The sequence below is a fragment of the Bombus terrestris genome, chromosome 6, assembly GCF_910591885.1.
Source record: "Bombus terrestris chromosome 6, iyBomTerr1.2, whole genome shotgun sequence".
NCBI lineage: Eukaryota > Metazoa > Arthropoda > Insecta > Hymenoptera > Apidae > Bombus > Bombus terrestris.
The window spans coordinates 18,013,575-18,028,711 of NC_063274.1; the positions used below are offsets into that span (position 1 = coordinate 18,013,575).

At 30.3% G+C, this 15,137-nt stretch overlaps 2 protein-coding genes and 1 long non-coding RNA gene across 3 annotated transcripts; all 3 read right to left on the reverse strand.

Moving 5' to 3' along the window:
* Window positions 1–28: 28 nt before the first annotated feature.
* LOC100642429 (protein EFR3 homolog cmp44E) lies at window positions 29–8,432 on the reverse strand. The gene is made up of 16 exons (XM_003402685.4): window positions 7,835–8,432; window positions 4,728–4,804; window positions 4,105–4,220; window positions 3,711–3,873; window positions 3,395–3,547; window positions 3,147–3,253; window positions 2,920–3,063; window positions 2,723–2,801; window positions 2,493–2,628; window positions 2,150–2,421; window positions 1,890–2,062; window positions 1,434–1,794; window positions 1,150–1,349; window positions 969–1,068; window positions 737–892; window positions 29–669 (listed from the first exon to the last, which is right to left on the reverse strand). The coding sequence occupies exons 1-16, from the start codon at window positions 7,914–7,916 to the stop codon at window positions 517–519; spliced, it is 2,472 nt and encodes an 823-aa protein (XP_003402733.1). The 5' UTR covers window positions 7,917–8,432; the 3' UTR covers window positions 29–516.
* LOC125385353 lies at window positions 6,738–7,828 on the reverse strand. The gene is made up of 2 exons (XR_007224478.1): window positions 7,524–7,828; window positions 6,738–7,267 (listed from the first exon to the last, which is right to left on the reverse strand). It is a non-coding gene; the product is annotated as an uncharacterized LOC125385353 (long non-coding RNA).
* A 1,007-nt stretch (window positions 8,433–9,439) lies between the features above and the next one.
* Window positions 9,440–11,633, reverse strand: LOC100643349 (chymotrypsin-1). Its single transcript, XM_003402694.4, has 4 exons — window positions 11,497–11,633; window positions 10,889–11,220; window positions 9,953–10,204; window positions 9,440–9,661 (listed from the first exon to the last, which is right to left on the reverse strand). Exons 1-4 carry the CDS (start codon window positions 11,543–11,545, stop codon window positions 9,521–9,523), a joined length of 774 nt encoding a protein of 257 aa, XP_003402742.1. The 5' UTR covers window positions 11,546–11,633; the 3' UTR covers window positions 9,440–9,520.
* Between the last annotated feature and the right edge of the window lie 3,504 nt (window positions 11,634–15,137).

A 15,137-nucleotide genomic window follows, 5' to 3' on the forward strand; every position in this document is an offset into this window, starting at 1 on the left:
TGATATGCGGATATTAAAACAAATCTTGTCAATAAAACAGCACTGACTTTATATTACATAATTTACCAATAATAGGGTATTAGTACATAAATGTGTCACTACTTTTTTTTACGGGTTGTACAAGAAGGAATGTGTTATCAATCGCGCAACATTAATTTACGTAATATAAACAATTATGAAACAATAATTTCAAATTATTTCAAATATTTTTTCAAACATAACGAGCAATAAATTTAACAAATTTGAAATAATACTTATTATAATTATAAATAAATAACAATAATAAGTATTAATTATTTATAAATATTAAGAAGAAATATATATACATAAATGTAATTAATATTAAGCAAATATAATTGCACACATTAAACGGTATCAAAATGCGTTATATGTACAAATTGTTCTACATTTTTTTAACGTAAAATGTACAAATAAATTAAGTTGATTATAATTGACATATGGCAATTGTAATGTTCAACTTAATAAAAATGTCATAGCAAGAAAAAACTTGTCATTTTAATAAACGAATAATTCTGGGAAATGTATTTCATAAGCTGGAGCTTGACTTGGTTTGGTATCTGTTGGTGGTCCACCTGGTTGAGCTGCATTTCGTGGATCAACGGATAATGTATTAAATATTTCTGACAGTTTACTTTGTAAAACATCATGCTGTAAAATTATTTATCATTATTTTTATATTTTTTACCAATAAGAAATTTATTAACTATTTTTATACCTTTGGTTGCGTCTTTGATACCAAATCTTGGAATGGTGCGTTTCTAAAGAAGTGCGATAATTGCATTCGTTTTTCTTCCTCTATGACATGATTATTATTATTTTCTGTTAGAATTCGTTTCATACTCTCAAAAGTTAACTCTTCTCCTGGTAATTTCTGAGAATGGAAGGTATACAAAAAATAGATTATTAGAAGGTTATAAATAAATTAGAACTATATATAAAGGATGTACTTTTTGAACACCAGGAGATGAGCCTCCACTATCTAATTCAGTAGCACCAGAATTAATATCGGCTAACGAATTTCGTCCAGCACTATCGACCCACGAGTGCCTAAAAATATGAAATTGATAATTACAAAGATTACACAATTAATAAGATGAAAAAATTAAAAATTGCTATAATTATTATTACCGATGTTGTAGTGAGATACTACTGTAACCAGATCCCTGTTGCAATTTTCCACTGTCAAGACCAGCTCCTTTTAAACATTCGCTTAAAACAGTTTGATCAACTAATAGAGCGGGTGCTAATCTAGAAGATAAACTACTATCATACTGAGATTGCAAATCAGGCAAAAGATGAGGTGCTTCCTTTCGTCGTATTTCTACAATCTTAAAATATAAAGATTAAAGGAACTAGAATATATTCTTATTGGCCAGAATATGTACCAACAAACGAAACAATTTGCAACTTACTTTATTTGCGTAATCCATGAGTGAAGTAATATTACAAACGTAAGATATTAGTACAAGCAAACTGATGACAATAGAGTGCAAATTAAATTTGAGTGAAATACTGATTTGGCCACTTGTTAAAGCTAAATCCTGAAGACTCAGCACTAATCTTAGTAACTCCAACACAGTTTCTTCTGAGGCCAATTCCACGGCAAGTAATGCCAATGTTGTATATATAGATTCTACGTTTTCCACCATGTTACTTGCCAATTCCAACGATTCATATAATGCTAAATAAATTTCAGGGCCATGTTTACGAATAAATATCACATCTGGTCTGGATCCTTTTTCGATTGTAAGATCAAGTTGTGCAACATTTACTCTGTTCAATAAAAATGATAAGATTATATTTGGAAAGATTTAATTAATGTTATTAAAAATGATATAAATTAAAACAATCTATTATTGACAACTTACGTAGGTTTCGCAAGTTTCGTAATATTTTGATGCCTATCGATTAAAGTATGAAAGATTTTTTGTACTAAAAGCCGCATTTCAGCATCTGCTGCAAGTGACATTCTTAACAATGGTTCCAAAAAGCTTGGTGGAAAAGTTGTATTCAAATGTATAGTTTGGTATTTTGTGCCAACCTGAAATGTATTTACACAAATGTAATAAGAAAAAAGTATGTATTAAATAGCGTGCGTGTTTTGCTCGTGTTAATGATGTATAATTACTTTTAGAAGAGATTTTAAAAGAATACTTTGGAGTAGTACATCTCCTTTACCGACTGAAACTATACGATCTGGTTGACTATATGGAACTTTGCTCATTATGAACATCATAATTTCTATTTTCTGATAATCTGGAAGATGATTTGCAAACTCTCCAAGAGCATTAATAAGAGCCTCTTGATATAATTGTTCATCATTACTTGAAGATTGATTTCTTGTTACACTAACTCTAAGATGAGATAGCAGAGAATTTATTATCTCCAACACAGAGGGACCTTTAAAAATATGTTATTTTATATAATTCTATAATACAAATAAACAAATTTTGATATGTATTAAAACTTACCAACACTTTCACCAGCTGCAATGGAAATAATTTTGGACAAAGTATCTGCAATACTTGTTCTGATCTTGGGGGATGATTTTGAATGATCATCAAGATGAATCATTAATGCTTCCACAACTGTATAAGAGTATTGTGACTAAAAATGTTTGATATATTTTGATATTTATTGATTATCCTTTTTTAAATACCTATTGATAAATAATAACAATATTTAATGATTTTCTTCTAACCTGAATGGAGAACATAATTATCCTAAATGTATGAATAGCAAAGTAATTAGGAACCCATAACTGATGGTTATCTAAATGTCTGTAAATAATTTTTATTGTATTAATATGTTCATTAAAATTTTACCTATAATTATTTTTGTTCACAATAAAAGGTATACAATGACTTAAACTTTAAATGGGAAATGTAACATACAAACCTTAGAACGGGTCGAATAACACATCTTATATGACCAAATGATGCTCGGCCAACAAGTTCTCGCATACAAGTTTCTGCAAATTGTGGTGGGTCTGATCGTTCCTCAGTTGGGCTATCTGGTGTTGCATCTTCTTTATTAGAATATCTATCAAAATGAAATTGTAAATATATACATAATAATCAGTTTACATAATGTACATATGCAGCGGTTTCTTCTATATATATCACCTTGAGTTTTGCATATTGTATAACAACGAAGGAACAATTTTATCCATGTGTACAGGTTCCCAAATATTTTCTACTAGATCATCAGAAAGTGTTTTCCTTACAACACCCTATATTAGAAAATATAATAAAATATAATAAAATATAATAAATTTTTTAAAAACAACAAATATGTAATTAATTCAAATTTATAATAAAATAATTTTGATCAAACTACTAGTTATACATATTTAACTATATAAAGATCATGCCTGCAATCCCTGAATTCCAGCAAGCCGTATCTGTTTGCGGATTGCATGGTCATTGTGGTTGGAGTGGCACATTGCAGAGTATTTTGATACAAAGAAATCGTAACGTGTGTGATAAGACGGCGTATCCTGCTCGATGTTTGCAAACCGGACAAACTGGAAGAAGCCAGCACTTTGTTCAACTGAATTGAAAGATGCCAAAAATACAATTATTTTTGATAGTAATAAATGATAAAGTAACATTAAAAAAAATGTTATATTAGAAAATATAAATAAATATAATAATATAAAGTATCTAAAATTATTTAATGAAACTTACAGATTGGGTTGCCAGTATTTGTAATTGTGGATCAGTAGATTCTAACAATTTCTGTATCATCTTTAAGAAGCTTTCAACAAATAAATTTAAAGTCTGAGCATGGCATGCTACTAAAAGCTGATCCATTGCTTCCATAGCAATGACAACAAATCCATTTCTTCTCCTGTATTATAAATATGTTTATTTATATATTTTCTTATTCAAATATAAAAATACCTAATACATCTAGATAAGAAATTAACATTTTGTAAGATAATGATTAATGACATATTTATATGACTGGTATATAGCATAAGTAAACAAGAATTTACATTGATCACATGAGTGTGCATTTTTCACAGTTATTAAATTAATTATATGCAATTCTCTATCACTTAAGTTGTTTGTGTCATACCTGTAAATGTCCCTGGAAGCCCTTTGAAACAAATATTCTCCAATCCTGTCTAGTTTTTCAGGGCTACTTAATGAATAAAAGGTCAGTTTCTCCATGTTATTTTTTACTAAGCCATCCTAATTATAAAAATATTAATGTATATAAAAAGTACTAAATGTTAATTTCTATAATATTGGATAGCAAGATTGATGTTGTAAATTTAAAAATCAATAAAATCAAGACTAAATGTCAATCGTATGTGTATTAATAATTTTATCATGATACACTTCTTCTTGTATTTATACATATAAATCTTTTAATAATAACATATTTGTACATAAACAAAATATTTGTAAACTATGTGAGAATTGACACAAAATTCAGTTTACTTCGAAAAGAGAAATTACAAGTGAGTAAGCCAATTAATATTTTAATAAATATGGTTAATTACCCAACAAATATCTCGTTCTTATATTGTTCAATAAAATAACAATATTCTTTTTAAATGAATTTGATGTTATAGATTAATACATACATGAAAAATATGAATTACGTAATGAAACTGCGGTATGATATATTTATTGTGAGAGATAATATAAAATAATTATGAAAGTTTGTTAATATATCAAAAATATAAAGTTTACCTGAGGATTTACTGGAAAGATATTGTCAACAAGTCTTTTATATCGTGGGCGTAAAGCTGAACAGCACCAGCAACAACCTGACAGAAATAGAAGGAGAAAAAATATACACGGGCGAAAAATATGTTTCCATGAAATATATCGGATGATAGGTGAAAACTAACTAATCGTACGTAAATATGAAAGGAACATCTCACGAAAAAATTGTACGCTTCAAAACAAAATCACGATATTTACCAAACATTTCGTTACGATCGAACAACCACTGTACACTCGAACAAACTTCGATCGACTGATATAACCAATAGAATGTGTACTTTTAAGCCGCTACCAAAAATCATTATGCGATTTGCTCTATATGCAATTCTTATTTATAAAATAGTGTAAAATACTACTATATGAAGTTTATTAATTTGTACAGTAATTGTAATGTGTATGAGTTAAGTTATAAATAAGTATTTTGTACAGTTTATCATAGACGAATTTACATTTATCTTCAAAGACAAAATTTTATCACGAAGAATTTGAGGTCGGTAAGATTTATTTCGTTTTTGTCGACCTGAGTTACATTTCAAAATGTAGGTAAGAGTCGAAAGATGGCAGTACGATTTACTTTTTCAACATTTGAATTTTAATTTAAAAAAGATATTGAAAAAGTTTCATGTCTTTTTTATTTTATAAAGAAATATATTATTTAAAGATTTCTTATCATATTATGTTTTTAACTACGTTTCAAATGAAGCGTAAATATAGTTTCTCATACTTATAAATTTTATATCAATTTATTTAACATCATCTTATTTAAAAGTAGAATAACTGGAAGATTTAAATATTATTAAACACGTAAGTACTGTCGCTATCCATTAGCAATTCTGCGATATCTTTATCCTCATTGCATACAGTTATTATGAGTATAATATGGAATATAAATACAATAATATCAATTACTAGAAGATTTAAATATTATTCATGAAAGAAACGATGGAATTAAATCAATTAAAACATACTCATCGACATTTAAATATTTCCATTAAAATGTATATTGCTTTAATCACTGTATTTAATCGTATCAACGTTATTCATCAAACTTCTAAGTGCAGGTGTCCATAATTTGCACTTATCTGTTGTAAGAAATGCAATAAAGAATTGAAGATAAGAGAATCGCTTTCTTTTTACTAAAATTGACAATTCTTACCAACGATCAAAGGAGTTAATTACGCAATTATCGACGATAGTTACCCACGAATATGGATTTTCCACTTTAACGTAATCAGTGTACTGTGCACAAACACAAACGAACTACATTCTTCACCTTTATGAGACACATATACGTGCATTATCTGGGGAAAACTATTTTAAGGTAAAAGCGCGAACGCCTTTCAGCTAAACCGATTCAGGAAGACAAGATGTTCCGAATGTTGACAGCGCGCTTCGAAAATCAATACAATATCGCGCGTTTATCTGTTTGCACGTTTGCAAATAACAGTTATATGAAAATTGTTCTGTCATACTTAGTATATCAAAATCAATTTATACCATCTATCTATGTCGTAAAATTAATGTTACATATTAGAAAATTAGGAAATTGATTACGAAAATGCAATAAAGACACGGTCATCGTTTAATTTGGTCGAACATCAATTTGGAATTTTGAGGTTATTATACGCTGTTTCGTAATTGCACACAATTTTGTATTATTTTCAAATGTGTGTGTGTGTGTGTGTGTTTTTAGCGAATATTTTGTTACAAAATTATAGAATCACTTGTTAGAAATTCTTAACTTATTTTTACACAATTTTTAGAACAATTTTCAGTTGATCGTCTAATCTTGTTCAGTCGGAAATAAATTAAATTCACGCATGTTTAACAAGTTTTCAAATTTGATTTTCTCAGGAAACGCAACTTACAATGTAATTTTGTCATTCTTGGTTTTCGTTTTATTCTGAGCCACGGAAACATCCACGCTATGCTTATATCATTCGAATTACGATAGTAAAAATAATACGAGACAAGTAAATATAAATAATACGAATAAATTTTATTTCAAATATTATATTCTTGCAAATATTACAACATACAGTTTGCTTTCTAGAAAACTTAAACTAGGTCGTACGAAGGTATTTGATTGAAACATGAAACACTTGCAAGATAATATAGTGTGCAGGATATCCTCAAAGTTTATGCGAAGTAATGAATATTACTTATATACACCATCGATAAATCGATAGACTTATATTAATGCCGTCATAAATACACAATTTTCGCTACAAAGCTGCAGAAGTTGGAAGAAATGAAAAACTTTACAACTGATTATTTTTCATTGCTCCCATAACTCTCTTGTCAAACTATTTATATAATAATTCTTGTATGCTTTTGATGCACAATTTTATGGTTGCGAATGTCATATGAAAAGAGCGATAAACGCAGATGTAGGTTTGTCAAACTATATGGAAACTGTTGCGAGTTGCGATAACCGTGCGAAAGCACGTGTTCCACAGCTTCAGTCAATCTCCTATTGACTCGTCAACTCTCTAGATAAAGGTCTAAAAGTTAATTTTATGGAATTACCAAGAATGTTATGCGAGAATATAAAGTAAATTAAACTACATCAATCGTAATTCTTTTAACAACTTTCAACTGAATAAGTTCAAGGTGTATGTATTTTATAGATAATGAATTAATCAGATTTTACCCGATTTTGTGGATAATTTCTACTTTATTTTTATCGAGGAAGCTTTTTAACAATTTATTTAACTTTCCAACAAATGTAACGAAATAAGTGTCCTAATACATACGTACTTAAAGTGCCTGCAAGAAGCATTTGCACATACAGTTATTTTCCAATAAAATGTTTTTTTTTTTTATTATATTTTACATTGCATTTTCTTAGTAGAAATTTTTGTAGTCACACGCAGATGCCACGAAACGATACGAAATTTAATATACCTGAACTTAATTAATTAATATGTAACCGGTTATGATAAATACAGTTGTATAGAAGTTTTGTTTCTAGTTATCGTACATACAGCAGTGCATATATCATTTCTAAAATTTTTACTTTTAACTAAAATGCTTATCATCTTATCGTGAAACAACCGATTTGTACTCACAGCCTGGGTCAGTGCACTTTCGTGCGAGAATCTCGAAAACGTCAGGCACCTCTGTCTCGAGGCAGCATTTGATCATAGCCATCTCCTCCACCAACTTCGCATCCCATGAGTATTTGCACCAAAATATTAAGATTCCACTTTTTTCAATCGTTTTATAGATCTAATTCATTGGAGCCACCTTGTATAAAAGACCGACGAATGAAAAGGAATGCGAGAAACCGAACGGGTGGTACTGGCACGACGTCGACGCTCGTGCCCTACTAACCCGCATTTCGTGCACGATGCTACCCTTGGCAATACTTTTCCTGACTACGTCATGCGATGTACACGCGCCTGTGCAAGAGGGTTGTCGACGTGGAACAGGGTGCGGGAGGAGAACAACCCCGTGGCGTTTCTGCTAATAAAGCTTATTCTTGTCAGGGTCGCGGTCCATGTAAATCAATGTCGAAAGAGGGTAGAATATTGTCACGGCTGACCAAATACAGCAAGTCACGAAAGTATGCGAACTCTCTTAGAAACTTTGTGTATACAATCCGGCCCGAGTGTTTGAAACATCTTTTGCTTTTTCGACAAACGTTTTCGTATATCTGTCCGAGAAACAAGAGTAGGGTATCGCATATATTACAATCATAGATTTTATCTTTAAATATCATTACGAATTTGTTTTACGTTAAAACGATTGCGAATTTTTATGAATTTATAACAAATTTGAAAGTACGAAATTGCACGGAATGCACATAATATGAACAGATGTATGAAATATTCAAAGTATAGCGCTTCCTATGATACTTGACACATGAAACAATTTTCTATCCGTGTTCTACGTTTCCAATTGTATTCTCTACAATATGAATTTGCATAAACATTCGTAGTCTTTCGATTATAATTCCAACACTATCAAAGAATAACATTATGAATAAAACAGTTATTTACTCAATGTAGTTATTATCTTTTAGGGTAATATGATGTCTTTTAAGATCTTTCGAGACCGAAACATACTGCAAATTTTTGAGCGGGAGGATATACCTAATTAATGCTATTTACAATCTAGGTTGTAAACAGAGTATTTTTTTTAGAGATAAAACATCGTTTTTCGAAATTAGTTTACAAATTGTATTTTGAGTTTGTTAGACCTTACACTGATATTCTTAGAATAGCAATAATAGATCGATGTATTTGTATGTAGATTGTAGAACTAGAAACTAAAACTAGAAACTAATAGGTAAATTAATTTTTAGTACAAGACAAGAATAATATGTAAAAGCAAATATGAAGGTAAAATAAAGAAATGCATAAAGGAAATTAATCGATGAATTTATATATTATTTCTGAGAACTGTAATGTCGTTCCATCAAATTTTGATTTTTGGCGATAATACCTAACATAAAGCATTGCGCGAGTTAATGATATACAGTAAAAGTTCTATAAGGAACCTCGCAATCGAGTGGGCCTTTTGACTGACCCACACGTTCCGCGATACCAAAGACGGCGAGGACAGTGGAACAGCGTCGATGACGTCATCGTTCACTGACGATAGTAATTGATCTCATTGTATATAAATTTAAAGATTAAAATTTACAAGATATCAAATTAATCGATTGGCACTACAGTGAATGTAATTCTGTTTATTTACGAAGAGAAAATATGAATTGTACAATAATTATTATTTAAGTCTCGGATTCTAAATTAAAATAGATTTCTGTTGATGAAGCTTTTGTATTGAGAGACACGAGTGTAAGCATCAGGGTAGCCTTTAGCACATGGAATGACAAAGGAAGCGATACCTACAAGTTGACCATTGTAGACAAGGGGACCGCCACTATCACCCTGTAGGCAGAACAAATATTTTTTGTGAAACTAATTTTGGAAAATTATAAGCAGATTCTAAATTCATACCTTGAATAACCATACAATTCTATGGCGAATTATATGAATTGAGTGTAAGTATTTGTAAAATTATATATATGAAAGAAATGTTGTATATATATTCAATTTTTTAGTTTTAGAAATTTGTACTTGAAGTAGAATATTAGAGTGTCACATCGATGAATGTGTATATTAGCTGTGATATGTGATCATATTAATTTGAAGAACATAAAATTGAAATTTATTACGTACCATACAGATACCAACACCCTTTTTGTTATAGGTACACAACTGTCCAGGGTAGATGCGGATTCCCATGCGGTTCTGACAATCTGCATTGTTCAGAAGATTTACGGTTGTCGTTTGTAGGGTATTAGGAACGTTGTCTGCGTTAGCATTGGTTTTTCCCCAACCGGTCATTCTCAATGTTGCACCAACTGGTGGATCAGAAGAAATGAGAGGAATTGGCTTCTGGTTAGCGTTTACGCTAACTGGGCTAGCGAGCTGAAATTATTGCAAACATTGATATATTTGCAAGTGAAATCTGGTTAAAGGAAATAGCTTTATTTGAGTTTTCATGTGTTTTAACCCTTTGACAGTATAACAAAATGACGTAGAATTCAGAATTAGTGATTTAGAGACTAATTACATGTCTCTTTATCTACAAGATTTTAGATACAAAAATATATACATTTTCAACTTTATACACATACGGAATAAATATCGATAATTATGTTACATATTTGACTGTCTGTCCCAATTTTTCTCACTGTGAAAGGGTCGAGTAACATCTTTTTTTTCAGATACGTTCATTATTACAATCAATTGGAATAAAGTATTTTAATGTGTATTATATACAACTATTTATATAGTATAAAAGAAAAAGAGCAAGCGAGTGAGTGAGTGAGAGAGAGAGAAATAAAGTAACAAAGAGTGCGTGTGCTGAAACGTAATAATGACTACTGATTTGAATGACTATACAGGAAGGTAACTATGAAGGTGAAATTGTAATATCGCCGATGTAAACGATGATGTACCGTTGTATCGTTGGCGTGGATTCATTTTCACATTTTTATTAGAAATAAATATCTTATCGTTATTAATGTTAATGCTGCATTTCGATAAAAGTGAAGAACTTTGTACGTTGTAAAATATTATTCCGTTCTACGATATTGATTTCTTACTTACAGTGACTACAGCAACGTCATTTCTGTAAGACTCGGAGGAGCTAGGCTTGAAATCGGGGTTGTAGACGGCCGACTTAACAGCGTGGACTTGACCACCACTTGAGAGGGTAACTGTACCAGTTACGACAGTGAAATCCTTGAATGGAGGAGATACAATACCATGGATGCAGTGAGCAGCAGTGACTACGTGTCGATTGGTAACCAGAGTGCCACCGCAGAAGTGTCTTCCATTTTGTCTAAGCGATACTTGATAAGGATACTGACCAAGACGAGCATCGGTGCCACCGACGATTTGCTCGTCAATCTCGTTCGTTTGGTTGCTGGCAAAGACGCCTATATAAATAAAATTTCAAATTAATTTTTCTTATTACAATATTATGCACAGTAACGAACTTGTTATTTTTTCACTTCGTTCCTATTCAGATAATATGCAGAGTATGAAATTCAACTTTAGCGAATTCAGAACGGATAACAGAATTATAATTGGTTTATTTCAACGTTTGTTACTATTAAAGAAAGGTCCAATTTAATGGAGTTTATTAATAGAATTTAATTTTTTGATTTACTTTATTAGAATTTAATTTGTTTGAATTTCTATTATTTACTTACCGCCGAAAACGACACCGATTATGAAGACGACTAACACGAGACGTGTCATTGTAACTTGAAGAATTTTGAAACTGCAGTGCAATGATACGAGTGACCGATTTCCTTTTATATGAATATCGATGTTTGAAATAGGTACTCGGATATATATCGTTATCGATACGTATCATGATAAGCTTGAAAGTTAATCACATAAACACAGAACATCATACTTGAATCAATTTTAATGATTACTTAGAAGCAAACACTTGTATCTTTTGTGATAAAATGATTTAATGCGATTCGAAGTATTATAATAATACAATTATCACTTTTAAAATAACGTTATTCTATTTCAGAATCGATATCTCCTGTAAAGATTATCTTCCACTGTTTTTATTGTTACTGGCTGTCATGTTTATATTTTCACGTTTTTCATGGTTTCCATATCTTAGAAAAAGTCACATACTTACCTTGATATGATTTTATCGACTTTATGTTTTGTACGAATACAATACTTTTAAGAAAAATTTAATAATAAAAAGAATGTGTATAATTATGTTTGAATACAACATAGACACTATTTATGAAATGATATTTATGTTATATTATGAGTTTATTACTAATAAAATTGACAGTTTAGTTATTTAAATCACTGCTTATTTATTTATAAGATTTTATACGGTATATAAGATGAATTTTGTTAAAATTATCATCGCTTGTTGGATAAGCGAAAAGGTGTCATGGACACTAGTTGGAAATATCAGGTTTATCAGTTATGTAAGGAATACAAGATATAACAGCAACCATGTGAGTCCTATATACCAATGGACTACTCCTGTCACCCTGTAAGAAAAGGATTTTAATTATCTTCGTAGATAATCGTTAATAGTTATCTTCTAAAAGGAAATAGAAAAAGAGCTTTCATATTTTGCAATTCACGCTCACTGGCATTGAGATTTAATAATGCAACATTTTGATTATTTATTAATAGCAATTAATGTTATTTAAGCTTCTCAAAAACCAGACTGATTGACTCTATTCTTTGTAAATTATTCAATTTTTTCACTTCTCTCTGATTTCATTTAGGGCGTTTATCAATTGATAAGGGGTTTAACCTTTGTGAGACGTTTTGTAATATCTATACAAACTTGTCGATGTTTATGTTACATGTGCCATACCCAACACTAAGGAAGGTACAAATAACGTCTTCTCCAATATAGAACTTTTGATATTTCTTCGGATCGATAATTCCAATCACCAAATATGGTAAAACGTTGGAAACCTTTCCATTTTTAGGATTTGCCTTTGGTCTGGCAATTCGAAGTGGAACAGCCTTTTAAAATTTGTTAAATTCCATGGGTTTGACAAGCTGAAAAAACAATAAGCAATATAGAATAATAACAAATAATTCTAAAGCATTGTTTCCTTTTATCAAGCATTTCAAATCCCACGAGAGGTACATATGTATGATATTTGTGACGATATTTAGACAAAGAGCATGTAGTTACAAGAAAGTACAATATTTGTGTGGACAAAACAAAAATACGTAGCACAACTAGAGAAGAGTATGAATCTTGACAAAGAATGCTGTTAAGATGTGAAGCTGTCTAATAGTAGCATCACCATAGACGCGATGATTGTCTTCACATTACAGGGAAATTAACCACTGCTTGCGTCATTAGCCCCAAGCAATTTCTCCGAATCATCGGCAGAAGTTTAGGTGAAAATGTTTACAAGGAATATCTACTTTTTTGTTGATATATAATTATCGTTCTATTCCTTGGTGTTCGTTACAATTCACGAACCGGATAAGTGAAGATGGTTTTATGAATAGACTGCGGATTTTTATGCATTTATGGGAAATTTAAATATGTAAAAAAAGAATGTGTATACAATGAAGCTCACAGAATACGTAAAAATATACAAAATTTTTTAAATAAACACCTAATTCTAATATTCAGATAATGAATGTCATTCTTGTAATGAATGTAATAGCGTCATTCTTTTAGTTATATTTATAAAAGTATATTTTTGCATAATAATAAGTATAAAGTTTTTTACTAGCGATTTGAAATGAAGTTTGAAATCGGACTAATTATAACTGCATAATTTTTATTCTGATTTCGAGCCGTAATTACTACAAAATAAGTTGTTATAAATCTTAAGTATGTAGTGCTATATGCAAGTATGGAACGAGTTATAAAATCCATACGTACATATATGGAGAAAATGTAATCGTTGAAACAAATGAAGTTTTAATTAATTTAATGATTTGTATTACGTTTCGTAGTAATTTATTTCGTGTATTTTTCATTTACTGTCGAGGACAATACCAGTGATGAAAATGACAACTAATGCGAGACGAGTCATTGTAACAATGAAATCGATATGATGATGAAGTTCTGTGATTTTCCTATATAGGATTTTCAATAAATATGATTAGCTTTGAAAACAGATAACATATGCATAGAAATTATGCATCTAAACTCCAGTTAAATACGTAGTACTTATACACATGCATGTTATAAACAACATTGGTTGTTTACAGAGATGTTTTCAATAGATTATATTTGAAGTAAACAGTTCTGTTTCTTTACTTTCTATGCTTCATAATTAATAAATATATTCTATCGATTTCTGTGTAACAGCTCATAAAATATGAATATGTTATTTGTATGTATACACAACATCTTGCAGATTGGATCAATCTTGAAGATAGTTAATATTGTTCGTATAAAAATTCTGAAACCATATGTGACACACATTTTCGACATGTGCGAATTTGTATTTATAAATTTTCGTCTTAAAGAATATCTTAGGATTTAGATAAAGTATAATTTTTCAGTGATAATTCCGTGTACATAAAATTATCAACGTATTAAAAAAAAAAGTTGGGTCAAAAATGCAATAATAAAACAAATGTAGGAACAGAAAAGAGCGATGTGTATCATTCATACATTCATATGTTTTTATGTTGAAAGAATGATAAAATTAAACGTGCTAGAAAATCGATAAGATAAATCATATTAAGCACTTGAATAATGCTCGATAGATAATAATAAAGAGAAAATTAAAAATTAATTTATCAAATTAATTTAGAAACTGATAAAAAGCTGATATTGTAAAATGAAGTATATGTCGATTGGCTACCTGAGTTGCTAAAATATTTATAAATAGAAAAATACAAGTTTGAAAATCTAAAACTATAATATTGACTCATAAACGTAAGGTAGTTGAGGTGATGGGCGTGATAGATGCAGAAGAATCACTCGAATATGTTCAACAATAAATATTTATTAATATATATGTTCTTGGTGTACACTTATGCGTAGAACGCGCGATTACTAATATCGGTTCGCGGTTACAAGTGCGAACTCAGTGCGATATGTTTCGCGGTGCGATTCAAGTCGGATGATGATTGCTTGAGATATCGAGAAACTTGGATCAGTGATTACGGCCAATTACGAACGATCAATTCGGACAGGCGTCACACGACTGACTTTCCGTCGCGATGATGCTGCTTAGGAAAACTATGATTGGGTGTGTCTAAGGATACGAAATCATCGGATTCGTTGAGGAAAGCGTTGGTTTGGAAAGTGAGGGAGTTGGTTCGTCGCTGTTAATTAGCTAAATTTTGAGTTGGTGGTTGGAAAAGGATGCTA

Excerpts from the sequence above, each read along its gene's own strand:
- LOC100643349 (XM_003402694.4), bottom strand. The coding sequence starts at position 11,545 with ATGACACGTCTCGTGTTAGTCGTCTTCATAATCGGTGTCGTTTTCGGC. Across the intron at positions 11,221-11,496 it reads AATCGGTGTCGTTTTCGGCG|GCGTCTTTGCCAGCAACCAA; the intron begins GTAAGTAAATAA and ends TTATTTATATAG. Across the intron at positions 10,205-10,888 it reads ATGACGTTGCTGTAGTCACT|CTCGCTAGCCCAGTTAGCGT; the intron begins GTAAGTAAGAAA and ends CAATAATTTCAG.
- LOC100642429 (XM_003402685.4), bottom strand. The coding sequence starts at position 7,916 with ATGGCTATGATCAAATGCTGCCTCGAGACAGAGGTGCCTGACGTTTTC. Across the intron at positions 4,221-4,727 it reads TCTTTCCAGTAAATCCTCAG|GATGGCTTAGTAAAAAATAA; the intron begins GTAAACTTTATA and ends TTTTATAATTAG. Across the intron at positions 2,802-2,919 it reads GTTATTCGACCCGTTCTAAG|ACATTTAGATAACCATCAGT; the intron begins GTTTGTATGTTA and ends AATTATTTACAG.